The sequence below is a fragment of the Magallana gigas genome, chromosome 9 (genome assembly GCF_963853765.1).
Source record: "Magallana gigas chromosome 9, xbMagGiga1.1, whole genome shotgun sequence".
NCBI lineage: Eukaryota > Metazoa > Mollusca > Bivalvia > Ostreida > Ostreidae > Magallana > Magallana gigas.
This window is the reverse complement of record NC_088861.1, coordinates 7,177,375-7,199,058: the sequence shown is the minus strand read 5'-3', so window position 1 is coordinate 7,199,058 and position 21,684 is coordinate 7,177,375. Positions and strand designations below refer to the sequence as shown.

Here is a 21,684-nt window from a genome sequence, read left to right as displayed (position 1 = left end):
GGCATCAATTTTTCTTTAACCCCCCCCCCCCCCCCCTCATCCCTGACAAGGCTAACAACATCAGGCTGACAAGGATAAAATTTATACATATATACATATCATAGGTATGGAGTTATGAATAAATATTTAATTTAACGCAAACTAGATGACGCTCAAAATCTCCCCCCACTTGCTTAAACCAAGGAGTCATTTACAGTATTAACTTAAAAAGGGTATATTACATATAAAATATAAAGTTATGACACGGTTAACTATGTCACGTGGTTACACTGTAAATGTGTTTGTATACATGTAAAGGGGCCCACACCAGGTATTGATGGAGTCACATCCACCCCACCGTAGTGAAAGGATGTTACACACTGGGACATGTAATAGTTAGACTCAGGTACATGCCTCCACCATGCACTATTTAAACCAGGTAGCACTGCAGGAGACCGGGTTCCCGTGTGTTAACATCCCTACAGTTTCTCTCATGCTACACAGAAAGAGTATGATAGTACAACAAACTTGTTCTCCAATTTTCATTCTGATTTGAATTTTTAAGCACCAACAATCGTTGTCAGAAAGATTCAACTGAAATACATTGCGGGTAATAGCGGTGTTCGATTTATATACCTAAATCTTGTCAGGATGGTCTCATGCATCATTTACTCAGTTAAAATTAATGTTACATTATTTTTCATTAAATGATTCTTGATACTTAAACAAATATAATCAAACCAGTTTGAAGTGTACCTATTTTAAAATTCCATTGAAGGGGTAGTAACCAGAGGTTATTGCCGAGTTATCACAGACCAGGAAGTTAAAAAGACGACCCTATTTAATTCAAGTAGTCGGTGATCTGGACGACGAACATCAGCTTTTTAACATTTAGAAATCGATTTATGGCTGAATTTGGATGAATTTGATCGAAATATATTCACATCCACCCCACCGAAGTGAAAGGATGTTACATCCAGTGAAAGGGTGTTACAGAATGGGACATGAAATAGTAAGACTCAGGTACATGTCTCCACCATGCAACATTTAAACCAGGTAGCACTGCAGGAGGCAGGATGAGAAGGACATGTTTCAATACCCGCTTTGGAACGCTTGTGGTCGTTCAGGATTGGGCACTGATGCTTACTCAGCTCGCTAGATTGTAACTAAGATGTGTTTTTAAACCGATGCTTTGGTTGGCATATCACCTTTCCAACAAAACAAATACATGCGACAAAGTTCATTTAATTACTTTTTGATAAGTAATAAAAATTTTCATATTTATATTATGTCCTCTAGTTATGTGTTAACAGTTGATAGCCGTATTGGGATACAATGGTGTATATTTTAAAAGTTCAAGAGTCATTTTGGATAAATTCTAGTGTTAAAAAATGATTATTTTAGCCTTGTTTAGCTCATTAAGATACTTTAATTAAAAAAAAGAAAAATAAGGATTCCAAGCTTAGTTAATACACATGATCGTGCTATATATTCGGTTACAGACCCTACGATACTAAAAATAGAAAATTTATAGATCTCACTATATGTATACTAAAATTAGATTTTCATGACAAACTTGTGACGTTACAATTGCGAAACCAACTCATTTACATTGTGATACAAATGTTTTACCGGTACACTGTTGAGGAGAATTATTTTTGGTTTATCGGGTTCTTCCTTAAAAAACGATCTTTATTTTCATTTTCTCAAAGACAGCTGAATTTTTTAAATGTGAACCACATTTCTGTACAGTTGTGGCCACTATGAGTTTAAGTGTTGTTTATTGAATGTCTAAGACATAAGTATTGTTTTCCAACTCCATGAGATTTCCACTCCAAACACTGATTTGTATGCATTCTACAGTTGACATGAAATGTTTGAAATGTGATTACCCCTTTATATATTCAGTTACTAGTATTTAACTGTATATTTTTTAGATACAAGTTGCTTTTGAGTGAATCAATTCATTGATAATTTTAGGCAAATAAATAAACAGATAAATAAATAAATTAAAAATAAAAGTGGTAATATTAGGCACTGCTACATCAGGTCAAATGCTGCCGATGATTAATTTTATTGCCATATTGAAATGTGAAATAATTCAAATTTGTCAATTCTAAGTTAAGATGTGGAAATGCAGTCATTTCACCTTTTTAAATCTTATGATAAAATTATAAAAATACCTTCCTGCCATATAATATTCTGAAATATTTGTCTGAGAACCAAGTGATTTAACTTTTTTTACCTAAAAGAAATTTAGAATATTAGTATTTTGTTAACACCTCTGATTTTTTTAATTTCAATTTGATTGCAGTGCTTAATGTATTGTCTATTGATACATGTATGTGATATCCTTCTAATTATAAAGCTAAAGATTTTAATCGAATACTTATTGATTAGTGATGATGGTTTATTTTCTTGCAGTAATTTGAATTCAGTTATTAGAATTTTAAAAAAGCATATTTGTTACATTCTGCTCAGTACTGGGCGAAGTTTGATCTAAAAGAATTTGTATTTAATTTCTCTCAGTTTCATTAACTTATTAACATGAAGCTCCTTAACTTTGACAAGAAAAAGCAAATTATTGGGCAATTTTTATTTAAAATGCTCATTTATAAATAATGGGCATCATTTTTTTATTTAAAAGCATAATAAAACATTTAGATATGAAATTTGGTCACTGATAACAGATGATACCTGCTGGTGCTAAATGCTTAGAAATTTTATTTCATTTTTTTAAAGATAATATAACTCAAGTATGTTCTCTTTTTTACTAGTACATATATGTACTTTTACAGAATATGTCTTATGTTGTGACTGAAATTTATATTTTTTGTATAAACATGCTTGCAAAATGTCTTAGTCTCGGCACCACTTGAATTTTAAATAATTTTTTCTAGAATTACTAGAAAATGAATTATATCAAAGCATTGACAGATTTGGTAGAGTAGATTCAAGTTTTAAATTGTTCAGATTATTGCTACAAGTAATTATGTTATACACGTACATAAATTAAGCGTGCATATAATTTCTACCTCATTATCTAACCTCCCTTAGACACTTGTATTTCATGTTGATGTTTCAACTCATGGATCTACATGTATAGAGCAATAATTACTGGGAAGATATTTTTGTAGCATCCAGTCTTTTTAAAGTTTAAATCCTTCATTTGATCTCAAATAAAACTCATTTTATATAGTAGGGCATTTACCAAACTCATGAAGGATTTGATATTTGTTGAATTTGACTTTTTTTTAGTTACGGTAATTGCATGAGTTATGTAACCCTAGATGATAGAATTCAGATTAATAAAACGATAAATTATATATTGTTGTGATAATTACGTAAAATGAATAGTGCTATGTGACCTTCTGAAAGTTTCTTCGACAACATATACTTGTCACATATAGCTACACGAATGTGAGAAATACTGATTATTCAAACATATAACAATTTCACAAACTATTAAATTCATGTTTTATGAATGGCACCAATAACGTTTGATAGTTGAATTCAGACAACCATATGCAAAGCTTGAGGTACAGTTGAGATACACAAACACCGATATTTAATTAAACTCTTATAATTCTTTTGTTTGATAGTTGAATTCAGACAACCATATGCAAAGCTTGAGGTACAGTTGAGATACATAAGCACCGATATTTATTTTAACTCTTATAATTCTTTTTTAATTCTGATGTTGATTTGATAGCTGTACATGTTGATTGGCATTTTATATTCCTGTTCATTCAATGTACATTTTTTTGTATATCATCTTTTAACAAAAATTACAGAAAATGAATTTTCTCGTGTATCAATACTGTATCTATTATGTTATCTATTTTGAATAATTATGCTGAATGCTTAGTGTTCTAATTCATAAGCATGCCTTTTTTGCAGTAAAGATGTTGAATAAACTTGTTTTCAAACAGATAAAAAATGATTTGCTTATTTTTGTGTTTTGGAATTTTTTTAATAAATATTTGATAAATGATGATAATATTTGGGTATAAATTTGACCGTATTAAAATCTTAATTACTGTGGAATCATTAGATTTCGTGGTGGCTCAATTTTCGTGGTATTCGAGGATAGCCCTCGCAAACGAATTTGTTTGCTTGAACATAAATTTGAACGTTTAAACAATTTATTTTCATCCACACTGAGTGAGTCATCTCCCCAAAGTAAGGAACGAGAGTCAAGAATACGATTTTTGCCAAATCTAAGAAATTTTATTAAAAAAAATCTTCTCTAACAGTAGCATATTTAGGACAAGAAAAAAAGAAGTGTTGTGAGTCTTCAATCTTTCCACATTAGCAAAGAGGGCTTGATATAATATTGCATCATTCTATAAAGATCTATGTTTAGCGCACTATTTTGACGGAGTCTTGTGTGTTAAATATTAGTATGTCTTTTCCCATAACTGAAATAAGGTGGAGCTACTGTTAGAAATTTAAAAAATTTGTTTTTAAATTAGGACGACGAACTCGAAACTCTGGTATCCAGAAGTAGGGAATCCCATTCGTTGACCACAGTTGGAACAAACGATGATTTATAAATTTGCAGTGTACACACGAGTATATTGTGGTATTGTGAGTTTCTCGTATAATATGCTGATGCATTACATCGCATATCCGGTACAATATCTGACAGATAGACAGGAACTAAAAATGATTGTGGATTTTATACATTACATTCAACCTTAAATTTTTGCGTCTTGCGTTAAGTGGTTTCCAGCCCGTTTAAAAAAAACAAAGGTTTACGCGTTAGCGGCGTGGAATGATAATTTGTCTGGACCGCTTTGTGTGACATTCGACCGACGACTTCTGAAAATAAGCATTCAATGCTTATATTTATATTTTCATACTGATGTCTATTTGTATAAAATATTGGGTATCGCCGCTATAAAGCCATTATTTGCGCTCTTAGTCATGGATATGAAACATACATGGAACAGTTATATTAACGTTATTTAGTTACATGTAGCTTCCGCGACAACACATCTAGTGCCAAAAACTTTGTGGAGAAAAATCTTTTTTATTAAGGAGTAGATATATATTAATGATTGCTTTTCATAAGTACATGACAAATTGATTATGTAAGATTTAAAAATTCATTTAATCTTATAAAAATAAATATACTCAAAACACATGAAGACGTTCGTATTTGTGCTCATGGCGCATGAATTAGCAAAGTATAGAAAATTGAACGTTGCAGATTTCAATTGCAAACACAAATAGAAATATACACTGAATGTAAATATAATATGATTCAGACAATTTTCAAAAGTTTTACACATTTTGATGAATACTGCAAACAGTTATCATCAGTAAACAATCTACAAAATCTTTTTACAGCATTTACATTGATTAGAAATAGCAGTGGTCCAAGTACGGAGCCTTGAAGTACTACGGCATGAATTGGTGCCGTAGAAGAAAATATATGTTTACACATAACTCGTTGTGTCCGATTCGTTAGTAGATTTTTAGCCAAATATACATCTTTCCATCAATACCATACATTTTTAATTTATATAAAAGTCCTGTGTGCCAAACAAATCAGGAAATACCACACAACATGATTTCCCTTCAACAATTCTCCAAACAATATCATCATATGTTTCAAATAATTGAAAAACAGTAGAATGACCTTGTAAAAATCCGGCTTGGTATTTAAAAAAACATATTATTACTGTGAATAAAGTTATATAAATGCTTAAATACAATACGTTCTGGCCACGACTTTACCAATACAACTTAAAAAGGAAACTTGTCTATAGTTGGAAAAAACAGAAGGGTCGTCTTTTTTGAAAAGTGCAGTAACGTTAGCTTGTTTCCACATAATAGGAAAAACAGATTCTGTAAGTGAGCGGTTAAACAATAGAAATATTGGTTTGACAATGGTAAAAGTAGCTTTCAACATTTTATGACAAATAAGGTGTGCACCTATGGCTTTGTTTACAAAAAGAATAGATTACATGTATATATCAATGATTTCTTGTTCATTAATACACATTCTCTCAAACATACAGTGACACATAAATATTTCTTGAGGTAATACAGAGTTATCATCATCAAGTAGTACTGTTCCGATTATATATAACTAGTTCTAAATATTAGTTTTAAAAATTGTATTACATAAATACAAAAATTATATTTCATTTAAGCGATTTGACACTGTTTTTTAATAACTTAATAAAAAGTATTCAAAGTGATGTTCGCTTCATAAATGTACTTTTTAAATTCAAATCATGTTGGTATTAAAGCAGTTTTTAACCACCAGATAAAAGCTTATGCGACTATTCGCACAATGTATGGCAAATTGGTTGAATATCTCAATATTCACTGGGATAACTCTTTATCTACCTTTTTAATGAACATATTAGAGAAGAAATCCGGAAAACGTGGTTATAGGACCGTTGATATGATAACCCTGACCAGAGAAATATTTGACCCACACTCTGTCTCCCTTCTGTAGAGTTAACACCACAAGGTTAGGTCCTGCATCGAAATAATCAGAACCACCGGTATACGCCATTGTTCGGACCTTAGTTACTCCATTCAACACGACGTCTACATAAATGCTATTAATATTGTAACTCTGTACGTTGACGAAGAAGACATATTCCCCCGCTGTGGGAGCGGTAAATACACCGGTACTTGGATTGTATCCGTTCCCGACGTTTGTGATGACCACATCAAATACCAGAGTACCGCTGTTCCAGGAAATGCTGGATGTCGATACTGTAGCAGTAAATCCTATTCTTTTTGATACATCTACAAAAGGTTTAAACAATAAGAATACATTGTTTACATTCATAAAATTTTTTGTTACATACAAAATGAATTTAAAATACTTAAATACATGTATTCACGTCGTTAAGAGATAGTTAAATCAAGTTAATATCCAGTGAGCCACATCACTCATTTATCAATTTCTTATTGCAATCTTGATGACTTTCTTGTTTTATCATGTAGCATACAAAACTATTTCTAAATGCACTTACCTTTCTTAAAATATATCTATTTTTATAATAATGATGAGCAAGTAATGTTTATTTATACTACAGTGTATCTAACTCTGTTGTCTTTTAAAGAGACAGTACAGCTGAAAACACTTGTGAATAACTTCAGATTTACCTATTGTATCGTTAGGAAATAAGAAATACTGTTGATTGTAATAGTTGAAATACATAAAAATCCCTTTCACATACCGAATTAACGTAATTATGACCTTCCGGAAATTTAAGGGTCGTACAAACCGGAATAATCTTATATCGTTTATTTGTAACACGTGAATTTGATTGACAGTAATTGACACGTGCTGAAAACTACAAGATCTTCGTCCCACTACGGTCATCATTGTATACGAGGTAAAAGGTACTCTCTAAACGGATCACATCATCACTTTCTCGATAATTTATTAATGGTTTACCAATTTCGGTTCATTTTAAAATCAACAGACATAAATATGTCAAATGACCCCTCAGGTTGTAGCAACTCCCATGATAAACACGCAAAATACATGCTTACAAAACAATAATTGCGGTTATTTAAAAAAAACTTTGAACAATTAATGCCTCGAAGAAGTAGAAAAGATACATTTCTATCAAAAAACATGTCCTGGAGATTCTTCACGTGCCCTACATGTGTTTTGTTTACAGTAAATACGCATGCATAATAGTATAGACGGCTGAACCCCGTAGCACGTTGCGATGTAAATATGTATGGGTTATACGTAATTATTAATTTTAATGATTAGATTTATTTCATGGAGAAATTTGTAATGTTCCGAAAGTTTATATATTCATGAGTAGTGCAAAAATACTGAACCCGATCAGAAAAATTTTTCATGTCGGTTTTTTTTTTATAAGATCCGCCGTATTGTCTCCTACAAATTGTAACATTCTTACTATGTATAAAAAAATTCTGTATACATTTTTACAAAATGAAATAACCAAACTTAAAACACCACCCATTCATTTTCTTTTTAAGGAGGGGATTTAATTTTCTAACACTGCTTGCCTCTGATTGATGTGTTTCCGTTTTGCACACATTGGTAATAAGTTACAGAACAAAAGGTGTGAATAGTGTTTTGGTTACGATTAAAGTCTGCTTCTTACTCAAGATTTACCTTTTTCTGATGCATTTTAGAAGCAGAATTTGTTAAATTATAATGCAAAGGTTGATCGAAATTATTGCAACATCATGTAGCCTCATCAATGGAGTATAATATACCTTGGTAGAGCATTTTAATATGATTTTAAATATTTATTGAATATTTACATAAACTGAATCAATAGATAGCAATATCATTTCAGTTAGAACCGATTTGTTGTTTTCTCATATTCTTATATATTTTTTTAAAATTTTAATTTGAAAATATGGTGTTATTGTTAAAAAATTAAGCGACTGATATACAACAAAAACTGCTTATGAACTTTTGTTTATTATATCAAAATGGAATCTCACAAGTCATGTTTAAGTATACTAGTATCACGATGAAGTATTTTCCAAAAACATAACTTTTTTTAAATGATGAAGTAAATAAAGGAGTCAATTAGTTAAACTATTTACTAGAAAATATAATTCTCAACTTGGTGGCTCTTTTCTATTAAGACTCACAATTAATATAATCTAAAAGACATTGTGAGGAAATATTACGGGAATACGATACTTGTTTGATTATTTTGTAAAGCTATTTTATTATGCTGCATGTATTTTCTACCAATCATAAAGGAGAGGAAGTGCATGACCCGGAGACTTTGAATTATATTAACTCTTTATACCGTCTTCAAGGAAGACGGTAATAAAACATAATTCGGCATAAACTCTCTGAAAAAGTCATGGCGTATTCGCCGAAATGGGAACGGAATAAACAAAATCAAAGTACTGATAGTACTGAAAAACAATTACCTAGCTTTGTTCTAAAGAAAATTTACTTTGTGCAAACTTAGTTAAAAAGAATCGATTTGATTTTGTTTTGGCACTATATTGCGTGGCAGCCCCTGCAATGATGTACGTAAGCCCCGCACTAGCCCACGCACTTTATATTTACAATAGCCCGTGCAACTATGTGCGTAAACCCCTAAAACTGGTTCCTTAACCAGTTTAATTGATGTATATTTCTGCTCATAAGGGCGGTTATTTTATGCATCGGAAGTAGAAATCTAACCACAATAAAGTGCTTAGTTATGCTCAGCGCTTTAAACATATTAGGTATCATTACATCATATCATCTCTTGATAACAACATTTTGTAGGAAGTATGATTTTTCGGAAATATAACTGTGAGCTCGGTGTACATTATATCAAAAGAATATTTACAAAAGATGCGAGTAAAGAAATTGATCGGCATCAGATATCTTTTTAGATCTAGAACATTCCACATAATGACTCTGTTTAAATATATAACAATACACGCATTTTTATTATCTTGGAGTAAATGCAACAAAGTGTTAAAGTATAGAGCTCGGCTCAATAAAGAAAATATTACCATCATGTAATATGTATTTTTTACATGTTTTGAACATTTTCTATTTTTATTTTTTTTGCCTCTTGGTAAATAACGTTATTTACTCTTCTTAATTCTTATAAAATTCCTCCTGACTGTGATGTGATAGAATGTCAATTAATGTTTATCAAACGCATTAACTGTAACAAAGAAATAGGACATCAGAAATAATCATCAAGTGTAGCTTTATGAAATATACTTATTAGAAAGACAAGATTTAAGGTCCATGGTTTCAGCTCACATGTGTGTTTGACACGAAAAGAGTTAATACAATTACTAGCATAACAATTGGCGGATTAACGCAGGTGAATAAATGGGCGTTTACCTGGGCGATGGTCACTTTAGGGATAAATAAATATTCTCTGATTGGATGATTCATACATGTTATTTAGAGGGTCACGCCAGTAAAATTTTCCTATATATTAATTATATTAATCCAAGTCAGAGTCAGGTCAGAGTTTAATAGTTCGAGGTCACATGTAAGAGTCAGGATAAAAAGTAGTTCGTCTAATCCGTTACTTTTCCCTCACTGTCATATGTAAGTTAACATTAAGTTTAAATTATTAAAAAGCGAGTTTCCTTCTTTTTTAATGTGTACGAAGTGAAGAGAACTAGTAACTGTTTATATGATTGTGTTATGAAATGGAATAAATGTGAAAAATACAGCAAGTGTTGAGCTAATTCCCTATTAATCGCTCGATACGGAAAATACCCCATACGGTACAAACCCGGCGGTTATAATATCATCAAATGACACCGTTATCGCTTTCACAATGTCGGGACAAGAACCCTATCCCCTTCGAAAAAGAAAAATTGCACGGGGTCGACCGGCTGATCAATTATACAACTGAGTTATCTATAGTAATCAATAAGAAAACCAAACTACATGTATTTAAAGACATTGGTTTTAATATTTTTATTAAGCTGAGACGTGAGTAGCGACATCAAGGGTCCTTTTTCAAAAAAAAAAAATAACAAGGATAAGATTAACTATCGTGAAATGAAATTATGTATAAATGATAAAAGAAAATGTTTCATTTTGTCGGTAATATATAGAAAAAGAAGCCTATGGTGAAAATATGCAAACATGTTTTGATTTCAAGTTATCATTACGGGATATACATGTACGTATGTCGTCCTGAATGTCGATTCAATACAGACTCACTTAGTGAAGTTGTTTAATCAAAAATTTCGAAAGAGCTGTAGAGCATTACAGCCACACTTGTGAACATTAACTGTTTACCTAAAGAAGCTTATTAGTTTAGTTAAAAATACTGTCAGAGGGTATATATTTTATAATTTTAAAAAACTCTACCCGTTTATAATAAAATTTGTCTGACCTTAATTTCCTTAATTTTCCTTAATTTCAGAAATCCAATTTTCGGAGAAAAAACATAATTATAAAAACATGGACATACTGGTATCCCCTCTTTTTTCAAAACCTTTCAATTTTTGACAAAATTTCCTGCTTTAATTAATAATTATAAAACTTCTTTTTATATCAGTTTAGATTATTTTTTTTATTTATCATGCGCTTGCACAGCAAAATCAATTTGATAATTGACTAGACTCTTGTTGCTATAGCAACAAAAAGGTCTTCCGTTCCTCATCTATTATTCTGCACAAAAAAATCCAGTTATCTTGTAAACAGAAAATGGATATACATACATTTTGTCTTCCCTCAAAGTTTAGATGTTCAAGTTTTTGTTAGTTATAATATCTCGTTGAAAAAAGGTTTTTGTCTCGGGACCGGAAACAAACAAACGGAAGTGATTTAAGAAATGGAAAGTAGATATTATAGTACATTTACCTACGGTACGTTACTGTTCATCACATTGAGTGAAATGTTAAAAAAAATTCTGAAGTTAAAAAATAAACCTTTATTGCTAAAACGCTTCAAGTGAGTACCAGAAGTGACGTACGGCCAAATGAAACCCGTTAAACACATGTTCAATCAAATGTCCATTATCCATAAAAGTTTTGCGGCTTGATCTCTCACAGTTTCTGAGATCTTGTGGGTAGTTTGTTTTTAAAAAAGAAGGCTAACTGAGATATTTGAGATGTCTCACCGGAAGTAGATCTTTTTTTTACGTTTTTTTAATCATGTGTAGATGACCTTTTGTGTTTTATAGCTAAAATGTTACTTACTTGCTAAATAACCAACATATTTTTAAAAAATCAAAATTGGGTGTACTTCCTGTGACGACCGGAAGTTACGCCGGATAAAACGAAATAATGTGAACACATGTACATACATAGGTCTATAATCCCACAAAGTTTGGTTGTTAAAGTTTTCACCGTTTTTTAGATCTCGTCGATATAAGGATTTTTGTCTCGGGACAGGAAACAGGCAAACGGAAGTGCTAATTGAAAATTAAATTTGCTATTTTTTGTTTACTTGCCTATTTTACATTATTATTTATCGACGTAGCTAAACCTATCGAGTGAAAACAGTTAAACAGATAAACAGCTTGATTTGATTGAATTCTTTCGGTGTAAACCGGAAGTGACGGACGACAAAATGAAACTGTTTAAACATATTTTTAATCAAATGTCTATCATCCATGAAAGTTTCGTGTCTAGATCACTTATAGTTTCTGAGATCTTGCGGGTACAAAATATGTTTTAAAAAAGCTTACTGAGATAATCGAGATATCTCACCGGAAGTAGATTTTTTTTGTTTATTTAACATTGCATAGATGACATATGTAATGAACTATACTAATATCTTTACGGAAAATTAATTAAATACGTAAAAATAGAAAAAATTGAAGTGCTTCAGATGACGACCGGAAGTTACGCCGAACAAAACAAAAATGTTTAAATAACTAAAGGTCTATCGTCTCTCAAAGTTTGGATGTGCAAGTCTTTACCGTTTCTGAGATCTAGAGGTGACAAGGTTTTTTGTCGTGGGACAGGAAACGAACAAACGGAAGTGCTCAATGTAAATTGTATTAAATATTTCTTGTATACTTGCCTTTTGTAAATTATTGTTTATTGAGCTAACAATAAATATCAAAGAAAAACAGTTAAACTGATAAACAGCTCGATTTTTTTTAACTCTTCCTGTGTTGACCGGAAGTAACGGTCGACAAAATGAAACCGGTTAAACACATCTTCAGTCAAATGTCTATGATCAGTGAAAGTTTCATGTCTTGATCACTTACAGTTTCTGAGATCTAGCGGGTACAAAATATGTTTTAAAAAAGCTTCTTGAGATATTGAGATATCTCACCGGAAGTAGATTTTTTTTGTTGGTTTATCATTGCATAGATGGCATATGTTTGGATTTATACTAATATATTTATTCTACGAAAAATAAATTAAATATGTAAAAACAAAAAAATTTCAAGTGCTTCCGGTGACGACCGCAAGTTATGCCGAACAAAACAAAATAGTTTAAACACATCTACAACTATAGGTCTATCATCCCTCAAAGTTTGGATGGTCAAGTCTTTACCATTTTTGAGATGTGGAGGTGACAAGCTTTTCGTCGCGGGACAGGAAACGGACGAACGGAAGTGAATTTAGAAAAAATCAAATCACAGACTTCTAGATTTTTTTCATTTCAATCATCAATAAAAATTTTAGAAAAATCTATTCAGACTTCTCTGAGATATTCACTATACAAAAAGGGGAAAAAAATAAGAAGAAGAAGAAGAAGAAAGAAAGAAAAAACCTAACTACACTATAAGGTCTTCCGTTGGAAACGGAAGACCTTAAAAATGTACATGTAGCTATAATAGCTACATACATTTTTCCTCGAAAAATTACCAAATGCATCTTCTAGCGGAATAAGTCAAAATTTTAACGAGACCGAGTACAGTTAGAGTACGCACGTTTTCGCGCAGCGTTTCAATTGCATTGTGACGTCATCTCTCTGCTTGGTTAACACATTGGCGTTAAAATTTCAACTGCAAATATTCATCGAACTTTGTCAAAAATAGCTCGTCCGAGGCGTAAAATTGATATTATATTGTACATGTAGAATAGATATAAATACATTAAAGTATGAGCTATATTTAGGTTCGGATCAAAAACGTGAAGAGGGTTCAACAAACCTAGCCGTCTTTTTCTTACCCTGTCTAAATATAGCTTAATACATGTATTTTAAGACAGTAACCATGTATGAAATATTTATGACCCTTAATATGTGATGCTATATATTCATTGATTACGGAAATATGTCTGAATGTTATTATAATACTATAAAGATCACCATTTCTGCTTTTGTCAAATGGAAAATAGCCGTTACCCGACAGATGTTGGAAATTGGGCATGCAGATAAAAACTTTGATAAGACCCCTGGAACAAACCTGGAGGAAATAGTTTTTTTCAGAAGATCATTTGATGTCTTTTAGCAATAACTTGCATATTGGAACAAAGAAAAGAAATCCCTAGGGCAAAAGTTAAAAAAAAATGGAAAAAATGTGAAAAAAATGATACATTTAAAGCAAAACCCCTTGGGGTCCTATGTTAAGAATTAACAAACTTTGAGATGACCCCCTGTACAAACGATGTGGTAAATGTCTGATATGTTTTTGCTCTAAAATAATAATCAGTAGAAATTCATGTTAAAAATTTCATTAAAAAATCTAGTGCAGAACAAATTAGATCCGGCCTCGTTAAATACAGTTGTGTCTCCATCGTGTCTGATTTATGTTAGAAAATCTTTTTACAAATGAAAGATATTTCTGAGGCTTTAACATGTTACAGGACCATCCCCTTCGGTTAATTATCATAAATAAAAGTTGAGTGAAAGATGTGAAATGAAAGGTTTGATAAGGGTGCAGGTGCGCGACGCAGGCGTTGTAGCCCTGCTTCCCAAGAGTATCATTACAGCTTGTTGGGGGGAGAGAGAGAGAGAGAGAGAGAGAGAGAGAGAGAGAGAGAGAGAGAGAGAGAGAGAGAGAGAGAGAGAGAGAGAGAGTATATATATATATATATATATATATATATATATATATATATATATATATATATATATATATATATATATATATATATATATATATATATATATATATATATATATATATATATATATATAATTTCAAGCGTGCCTTTGACACAGTGGATAGGGTTAAAATGTGGAATAAAATTTCAATGTATGGAATCAGAGGTAAACCTCTGAAGATTTTACGTTCACTTTATAATGATATTGAGTCTAGTGTTTTATTAGATGGTAAGTTATCAGATTGTTTTGGTGAATAATCTTGGTGTTTTACTAGGGAAAATAATTTCCCCTCTCCTTTTTTCCCTCTATGTCAATGATCGCAAAATGGAATCTTTAAGCAATGGAAACACCCCAATTGAATTACAAGAGCTATCCTTATTTTTACTGATGTACGCAGACGACATGGTTATTTTTTCTCAGTCTGCTGCTGACTTACAGTCAATGTTGAATACTTTAGAAAATTACGCAGAGAAATGGTCGTTAACGGTTAATGTAAACAAAACAAAAATAATGGTTTTCAGAAATGGGGGAATTTTACGAACAGAAGATGTGTGGTTTTATAAGTGTGAACAAATTGAAGTAGTGAACAGTTTTTGTTATCTCGGACTTTTGTTGAATTACAATGGCAAATATCATGTTACTAAAAAACAATTGCCATTACAATGTATGAAGGCGCTTCTTGCACTGAAAAGGAAATGTTGTAATATGCACGCGATGAGTATTAATTTTATTACGCTTTTTGTCCCTTTTTGACACTTATGTAGGAAGCATTGCTTACTTCGGTTGTGAAGTCTGGGGCTTTCATTCTGCCCCAGATATAGAAAAAATTCATCTTAATTATTGTAAAAACATGCTTAATGTTAAAAGGGGCACATCTAATGCAGTTATTTATTGTGAATTGGGCAGAATACCTCTGCAATATATCAGAAAAATACGTATTTTAAGATACTGGATGAAACTTTTATCATCAAAATACTGCATTTTGAAATCATGTTATTTTAATATGTATATTGAAACTTAAGGTAAAAACAAATTTTAAAAACTGGGCTGCAGAGATCAAGGACATGTTATGGGAAAACCAATTTCTTGAAAAGCCAGAAATTATTTTAACAATCGCCAAGCAAAGGATTTTTGATAATTTTAAACAGTCTCTACTAGCTGACATAAATGCCTCTTCCAAATGTACAATCTATAAATATTTAGTTGATCATTCTACCTTACAGTCATATCTAACAAAAAGAATTCCTTTACAATATAAGAAACTTATATGTAAATTAAGATTATTATATCATTGCCTTACCATCGGAACTGGCATATATAACAATGTTCCATTACAAAGACGTTTATGTCTTGTATGTACTTTAGATATAGAAGATGAATATCATTTTATATTGAAATGTCCCTATAACTGTAACTTATGAGACAAATTCCTTAAGAAGTTTTATAATATTAAACCCTCTGTCTTTAAATTAATTCTATTATTGTCAACACAAAATGTAAAAGATTTGTGCAATTTAGGTAAATATATTAAGAATGCTTTTGTAATCAGAAAACTTCATGTATAAACTTGCCTTTTTCAAGAGACCAGTATATGTATTGTAACATGTGTATATTAATTGTATATGTCTATGAGCTGTACAGCTGTTGTCCAATAAACAATACAATATTACACGTGTTTCTTATATTTTGTGTAATTCGTGTTTGTTGTAAATATGTAAATAAACTTGTAAATCTAAACAACAGTTATCACTCAATGCCGATGACAGGGAGGATCTATCATTGTTTATACATTTTAAAAATATTTTAATAGAGATTGCCTTCCTTGTGATAGGACTAAGAGCATTCCATCTTTTGGCAGTACCAGGAATAAACGATTTATTAAATAGTTGTAATCTAAATTTTGGAACAGAATAATCAAGAGAGCTCCTAGTTGTATATGTTAACTCAAAACATTGTCTCTTGTATCAAGTACAATATAAGTAGGTATTTAGTTATTGCTCATCTTTACATACATGTAGTTATTAATTTAGCTACATTTCTTCTATGTTCCAAAAGATCCCAACCTGTTTCAAAATATAATGAGTTTCTTTAAACAATACTTGTGAGCCCCGTTACTATTCTTGAAGCATATAATTAAACCTTTTCCGGTTTTTTTGCAACCAGTCCAAATTTCAGCTGCATATTCTAATTGTCGTCTGATGAAAGATACATACATTTGTGATAGAATATCCCTTGAAAGAGAACATTTTAGCTTTTTTTAAAAGTAACCCCAGTTTTTTGTAAGCTTTTTTAACAATGCTGACCAACGTAAATTTGAAGATAACTGTATACCAAGATGTTTGTGTTCAGTAACATAGTCTTGTTGATAATTTTCTAAAAATAATTTAGGAAAATGATGTACTTTTTTCAAATGAAAAAAAAACAGTTTTGGGGGGGGGGGGGGGTTATCAAAAAGATGGGTGGGTAAGGCGTTTAAAATGCCCATACACAGTCGGACAAGCTACTGAAAAACTAAAATATCAATAAATCTGATATTTTTTTAAAAACATTTAAAACGATATATATTTAACAGATCATTGATTTCTAACCCATAAATATGTTCAATACTTGGGATATTTTGATTCAAACAGGCGTATACGCATTAAAACCTGCAAATAGTGTCAATTTTTAAAACTTCAAGGCATTTTCTTTCATAGAGCGGGTCCGTGCTACATATTTTTCTCATAGACTAAATAAAGTCTTATGGAAAACAAACCGATTTCAATCAACAAAAACCCACTATACATTAAAAATATCATTTTGTATCCCAACAATTGAACGTTTTGAAAAAAATAATACGTCCGTAAATTCGTGGCCAAAGTCCCACATAGCATTTAAACAGCTAACTTTCTTGTGTCTGAAATGGCTCAGTGGTTAGAGCACCTGACATAAACAAACCTTTTATATCTAGGGTTTTTATATTATGGATTCGATACCTCCAAAATTTAAGGCAATATTTTTTTCGTATCATTTGTTAAATATGTTAAAAACTGAATATAGTTAGAAATTGTGCTTTTGCAAACTTGTATCATAATACATTTGAATGGATTTAATTGGGAAAAAATAAATTCAAAATGATATCTCACAACTTAACCGAATGGGCATTTGCACTTATTCCCCCATCTTCTTTCAACAACCATTTTTTTACTAATCAACTGATATTTTGAGATCATGATTAAGATTTTGCTCAATAAGATTAATATAATCTGAGCAAAGAGTAAAGAGTTTACAGACAGATAATATATTTTCAGCAACATCAAACCATACAATAAAAATAATAATGGCCCAAGTACTGAGCTCTGAGGAACAACAGCTTTAACATGGCCCACAGAAGAAAATTATTTCTATACATTACCTTTTGAGTTCTGTTGCTTAAAAAACTCTCAAACCAATCCGTTGATGTCATACATTTTTAATTTGTAAGTTATACCTTTATGCCACACTCGATCAAATGCAACAACATTTGCCTTCATCGACACTTTATACAACAGTGTGGTATATTTCTAATAGTTGATACATGTTTGAATGACTGGTATATAACCTGCTTGTTATTTGTAAAAAAGATTCTGTGAATGTAAATTATTGTATACGACATGTTTAAAAACAATTCTTTTAAAATGTTCTTATACAAAACAGATAAGGAAACTGGTCTATAACTTGAAGTGTCATCTTTCTTCAACAATAGAAGAACGTGTGCTAATTTCCAAAGTCTGGAAAAAAATTTGAGTGATAATGATTTATTGAATGATATGCATAGGGGTTTTGAGATAGTAGCTTTACATGACTTTAACATTTTGTGACTGATGCAATCAGGCCCAACTGCCTTGTTAACTGGAATGATAGATATGTAATCTGTAATATAATGCTCTTGTATTTTTATTTCTGAAAAAGAGTCAATACATCTACACATTACAATGGGAAGCTCATGGTTGCTGTCATCTAAGAAGGTAATAGATGTAAAGAAACGGTTAAGAGGTTCAATCTTATAAGTATCCGAAAATGAATAACCATTCTTATCATTGTTCATGTATACCGTATAGGTGTAATATCGTGTGTTAGTTTAGTGTGAAAACAGTCTTTCAACATAATTTTAAGTATAATTCTTGATTGATTAAGCTAGTATCCTTAAGATGAGAATCTTTGTTGTTATAGTAGTTTGCAATTACATGATTCCAGTCTTGAATATTTATTTCTAAAAATGATATTTTCGATGCAAAGAAATAGCGTTGTTCATTAAAAACAGTTTAACTGAAGATCTATTCCGACATGCATTTTCCTGCAGCAAACGTTTGCCATATCAGGTCATGTCAAAATTCGACAAACTTGTAGCGATTTGTAACATGTCAGATGTGTTATTTCCGAGCATGAAGGTACAAATGAGAGACAATGGATTGAAAATGTGCATAGTTGATAGTTATCTTAACTAAAAAAAAAACAACCAAGCTGCAAAATGTTCACCATACGAAGAAACTGAGTCAAATCTTAAATTGTTTATGCCCGAGTTACACAATCAGAATTACACACATTTATACTCAGGCTCACACACCAACACGATTGCATATTTGGATTTCCATGTCTGGATTTTTGAACACGGTTAACCTTCCATACTTATACAATCTCTGCATTACTATGATACATACTATAGCAATAAAGTAATTATTTTACCTGAACAAATTTCCTTTTCGCACACATTTTTATACCAAATTTTGAAATGTGTGCAAAAAGGGAACAAACCCTCTGATTTTGTCTATTTAGAAGTATTCTATATAAATACTGCATTATATAAAAATACATGATCTATCAGCATTTCTTACATGTAATACACATACAAAACACAATCGTTATGCATCATTAGGTATACTTATAACAATAATTGATTCATCACGAGTTAATCTCAGTATTCAGTGAATATTACCATGCAATTTTTAATTTTGATATCACACTGCAATGACGTCACAATGGCTTTCTCTGCATGTATTGAAATTATGTTTGGAATTTTGTGTCATAGTCCGCGTACTATAAATGGATTAAACATGTGATAAAAGGGAAATTGTATGGTTCCAAGTGGTATATGATTTTAATCCAGGTTCTGTATATTATATCTCCTCACCAAGGTTCGGGATTAACACTAGTTGGATAAAAATTGTATACTGTATCGAACCAACAAGAATCATGGTATTCTAATACATTTATTGTCGAGATCAAAAATATGCCGCGGACATTATTCTCTAATATATCACAAAGGTCATCAGTAAATTATCAGATCAGATATACTTTTAAGCCACGCACAGATCATGAAAGTATATCTCAGAGTGTAATTTAAAAATTTTTAAAAATATGTCGATTTCACATCTTATTTTTACTCAAAACGATGTGTATTGCCTCAAATATTTATTTCAAAGAGCTCCCTAACACATATGCACTGCGTGCAAACGTCTGATATTAATAGCGTAATAAATTGTCCTTAGAATTAAAAGGAATATGCGTGAAGTGTATCAAATGTCCAACGAAAAAAACTTGGCGTCTGCATGTCATTTCAATCGGTAGCCTATGATCACATGACTGTAAACTACCGCTGGGATTACACGATCATTGGAAATACTGATTTATAAGTAGAAACGAAATAAAGTTATCGTTATTGTAAATGTTGCAGGACAACTTCCTCGGTCTCGAAATGTTGTTTGAAGTATGAAAGCTTCGGCTAACGCCCCGGCTTTTATATTTCAAAACAACATTTCGAGCCCGAGGAGGATATTCTACACCATTCACGAAAACTCGTACTAAATTTCTTAGCTATTTTAATTTGATGCAATACATACTTGTAATATGATCATGGACATCACTTATCCTCTCTTCAAGCCGTTGAACTAATGATCCGTTCAATTCTTCTGTCATAGAATGCACGTCTAACAACGACAGACTCGTGTATCGCACCTGAACCTTTAGGTCGTCTAAGTTCCTTACAAGTCGCTGTGTCTCATTCTGTAGTAAATGTATTGAATATCTATCCTTTGCTGATTGTTGCTCGAGTTCTACACTCTGGTTTAGAAGCAGCTGTGTCGATGACATGTCTTTAAGTTTTAAGTCATCTAGAACTTGAACAGCGTCGTTTAACCTTTGTGATATGTTTTTATCACTAGCTTCATTAGCCGCCAAATTTTGTGTTAATTGGTTTATACTTTTTAAGTACGTGGAAAATTCTTGGCTAGAAGGAAGTTTAGACACGTTCAGTTTGTTAAGTTCTGCCTCCAGGAAGAACACTCGGTTCTGTAGTGACTGAATGGTGGTTCGGTCATTTGTAGACTGTTGTTTCAGGTTTTCTATCTCAGTGGTCTGGTTCAAAAGCATTTGCATCATGTCCGCTAGGTTGGCACTGTATCCAGGGAAACCGGGATTAGTGTCAGTAAAATTGACTGTATTCCCGTGTGTCAACAACCCTACAGTTTCTCCCATGTTACACAGAAAGAGCAGAACGGTACAGTAAACTGTATTTCGAAATTTCATTCTGATTTGAATTCTTTTATACCAACTATCGCTGTTAGAAAGATTTACCTGAAAAACATGCAGGTAATGAAGGTGTTCGATTTATATACCCAGATATTGTCAGTTTGGCCTCGTGCATAATTTACTTCGTGAAATTAATGCAATATTTCCCTTTTCATTAGACAATTTGTGCTTCTTAAATAAATATCCTCAAACACGTAAAAAGTGCATTTGAATTAAAATTCCATTGAAAGATGGAAACAAGCCAATAATTACTGAGTTATCTAAAAGCGGAAAGTTAAAAGACGACCGCATTTTATCCCTGTAGGCGTTGACCTGGAAGATAAAAAATTGTAGCTCACTATTTAAACATATATCAAGTAGACAACTAACAGCATCATCTTTTCTTTATTTCATTCCCACTGTTATGTTTGACAAAGGTAACATGCCCCAAAAGTGGAATATAATTATTAACGACCTAAAAATATAAATGAACACTTTTTCATTCATAGGACAAATCTAATACTCGATGTTTTTTTTATTTAGTTATAGAGATCGACATTTATTTTTTCTGATCACAAATGATGTGTAACATGTATAAACATTGAAAGAAAGAACAAACCGTTTTAGGACAAATGCTTTTTCTTTTTTAATTCAAAACCCATGGCATAGTAGTCAAATAGTTTGCCTTACAGTGCGTGTTGAAACTTCCTTTA

At 31.6% G+C, this 21,684-nt stretch overlaps 1 protein-coding gene across 1 annotated transcript; it reads right to left on the bottom strand.

Moving 5' to 3' along the window:
- Positions 1–4,928: 4,928 nt before the first annotated feature.
- LOC117691360 (uncharacterized) lies at positions 4,929–21,087 on the bottom strand. Its single transcript, XM_066072304.1, has 2 exons — positions 20,305–21,087; positions 4,929–6,753 (listed from the first exon to the last, which is right to left on the bottom strand). Exons 1-2 carry the CDS (start codon positions 20,987–20,989, stop codon positions 6,359–6,361), a joined length of 1,080 nt encoding a protein of 359 aa, XP_065928376.1. The 5' UTR covers positions 20,990–21,087; the 3' UTR covers positions 4,929–6,358.
- Between the last annotated feature and the right edge of the window lie 597 nt (positions 21,088–21,684).

Excerpts from the sequence above, each read along its gene's own strand:
- LOC117691360 (XM_066072304.1), bottom strand. The coding sequence starts at position 20,989 with ATGAAATTTCGAAATACAGTTTACTGTACCGTTCTGCTCTTTCTGTGT. Across the intron at positions 6,754-20,304 it reads TGTCCATGATCATATTACAA|ATGTATCAAAAAGAATAGGA; the intron begins GTATGTATTGCA and ends AACCTTTTGTAG.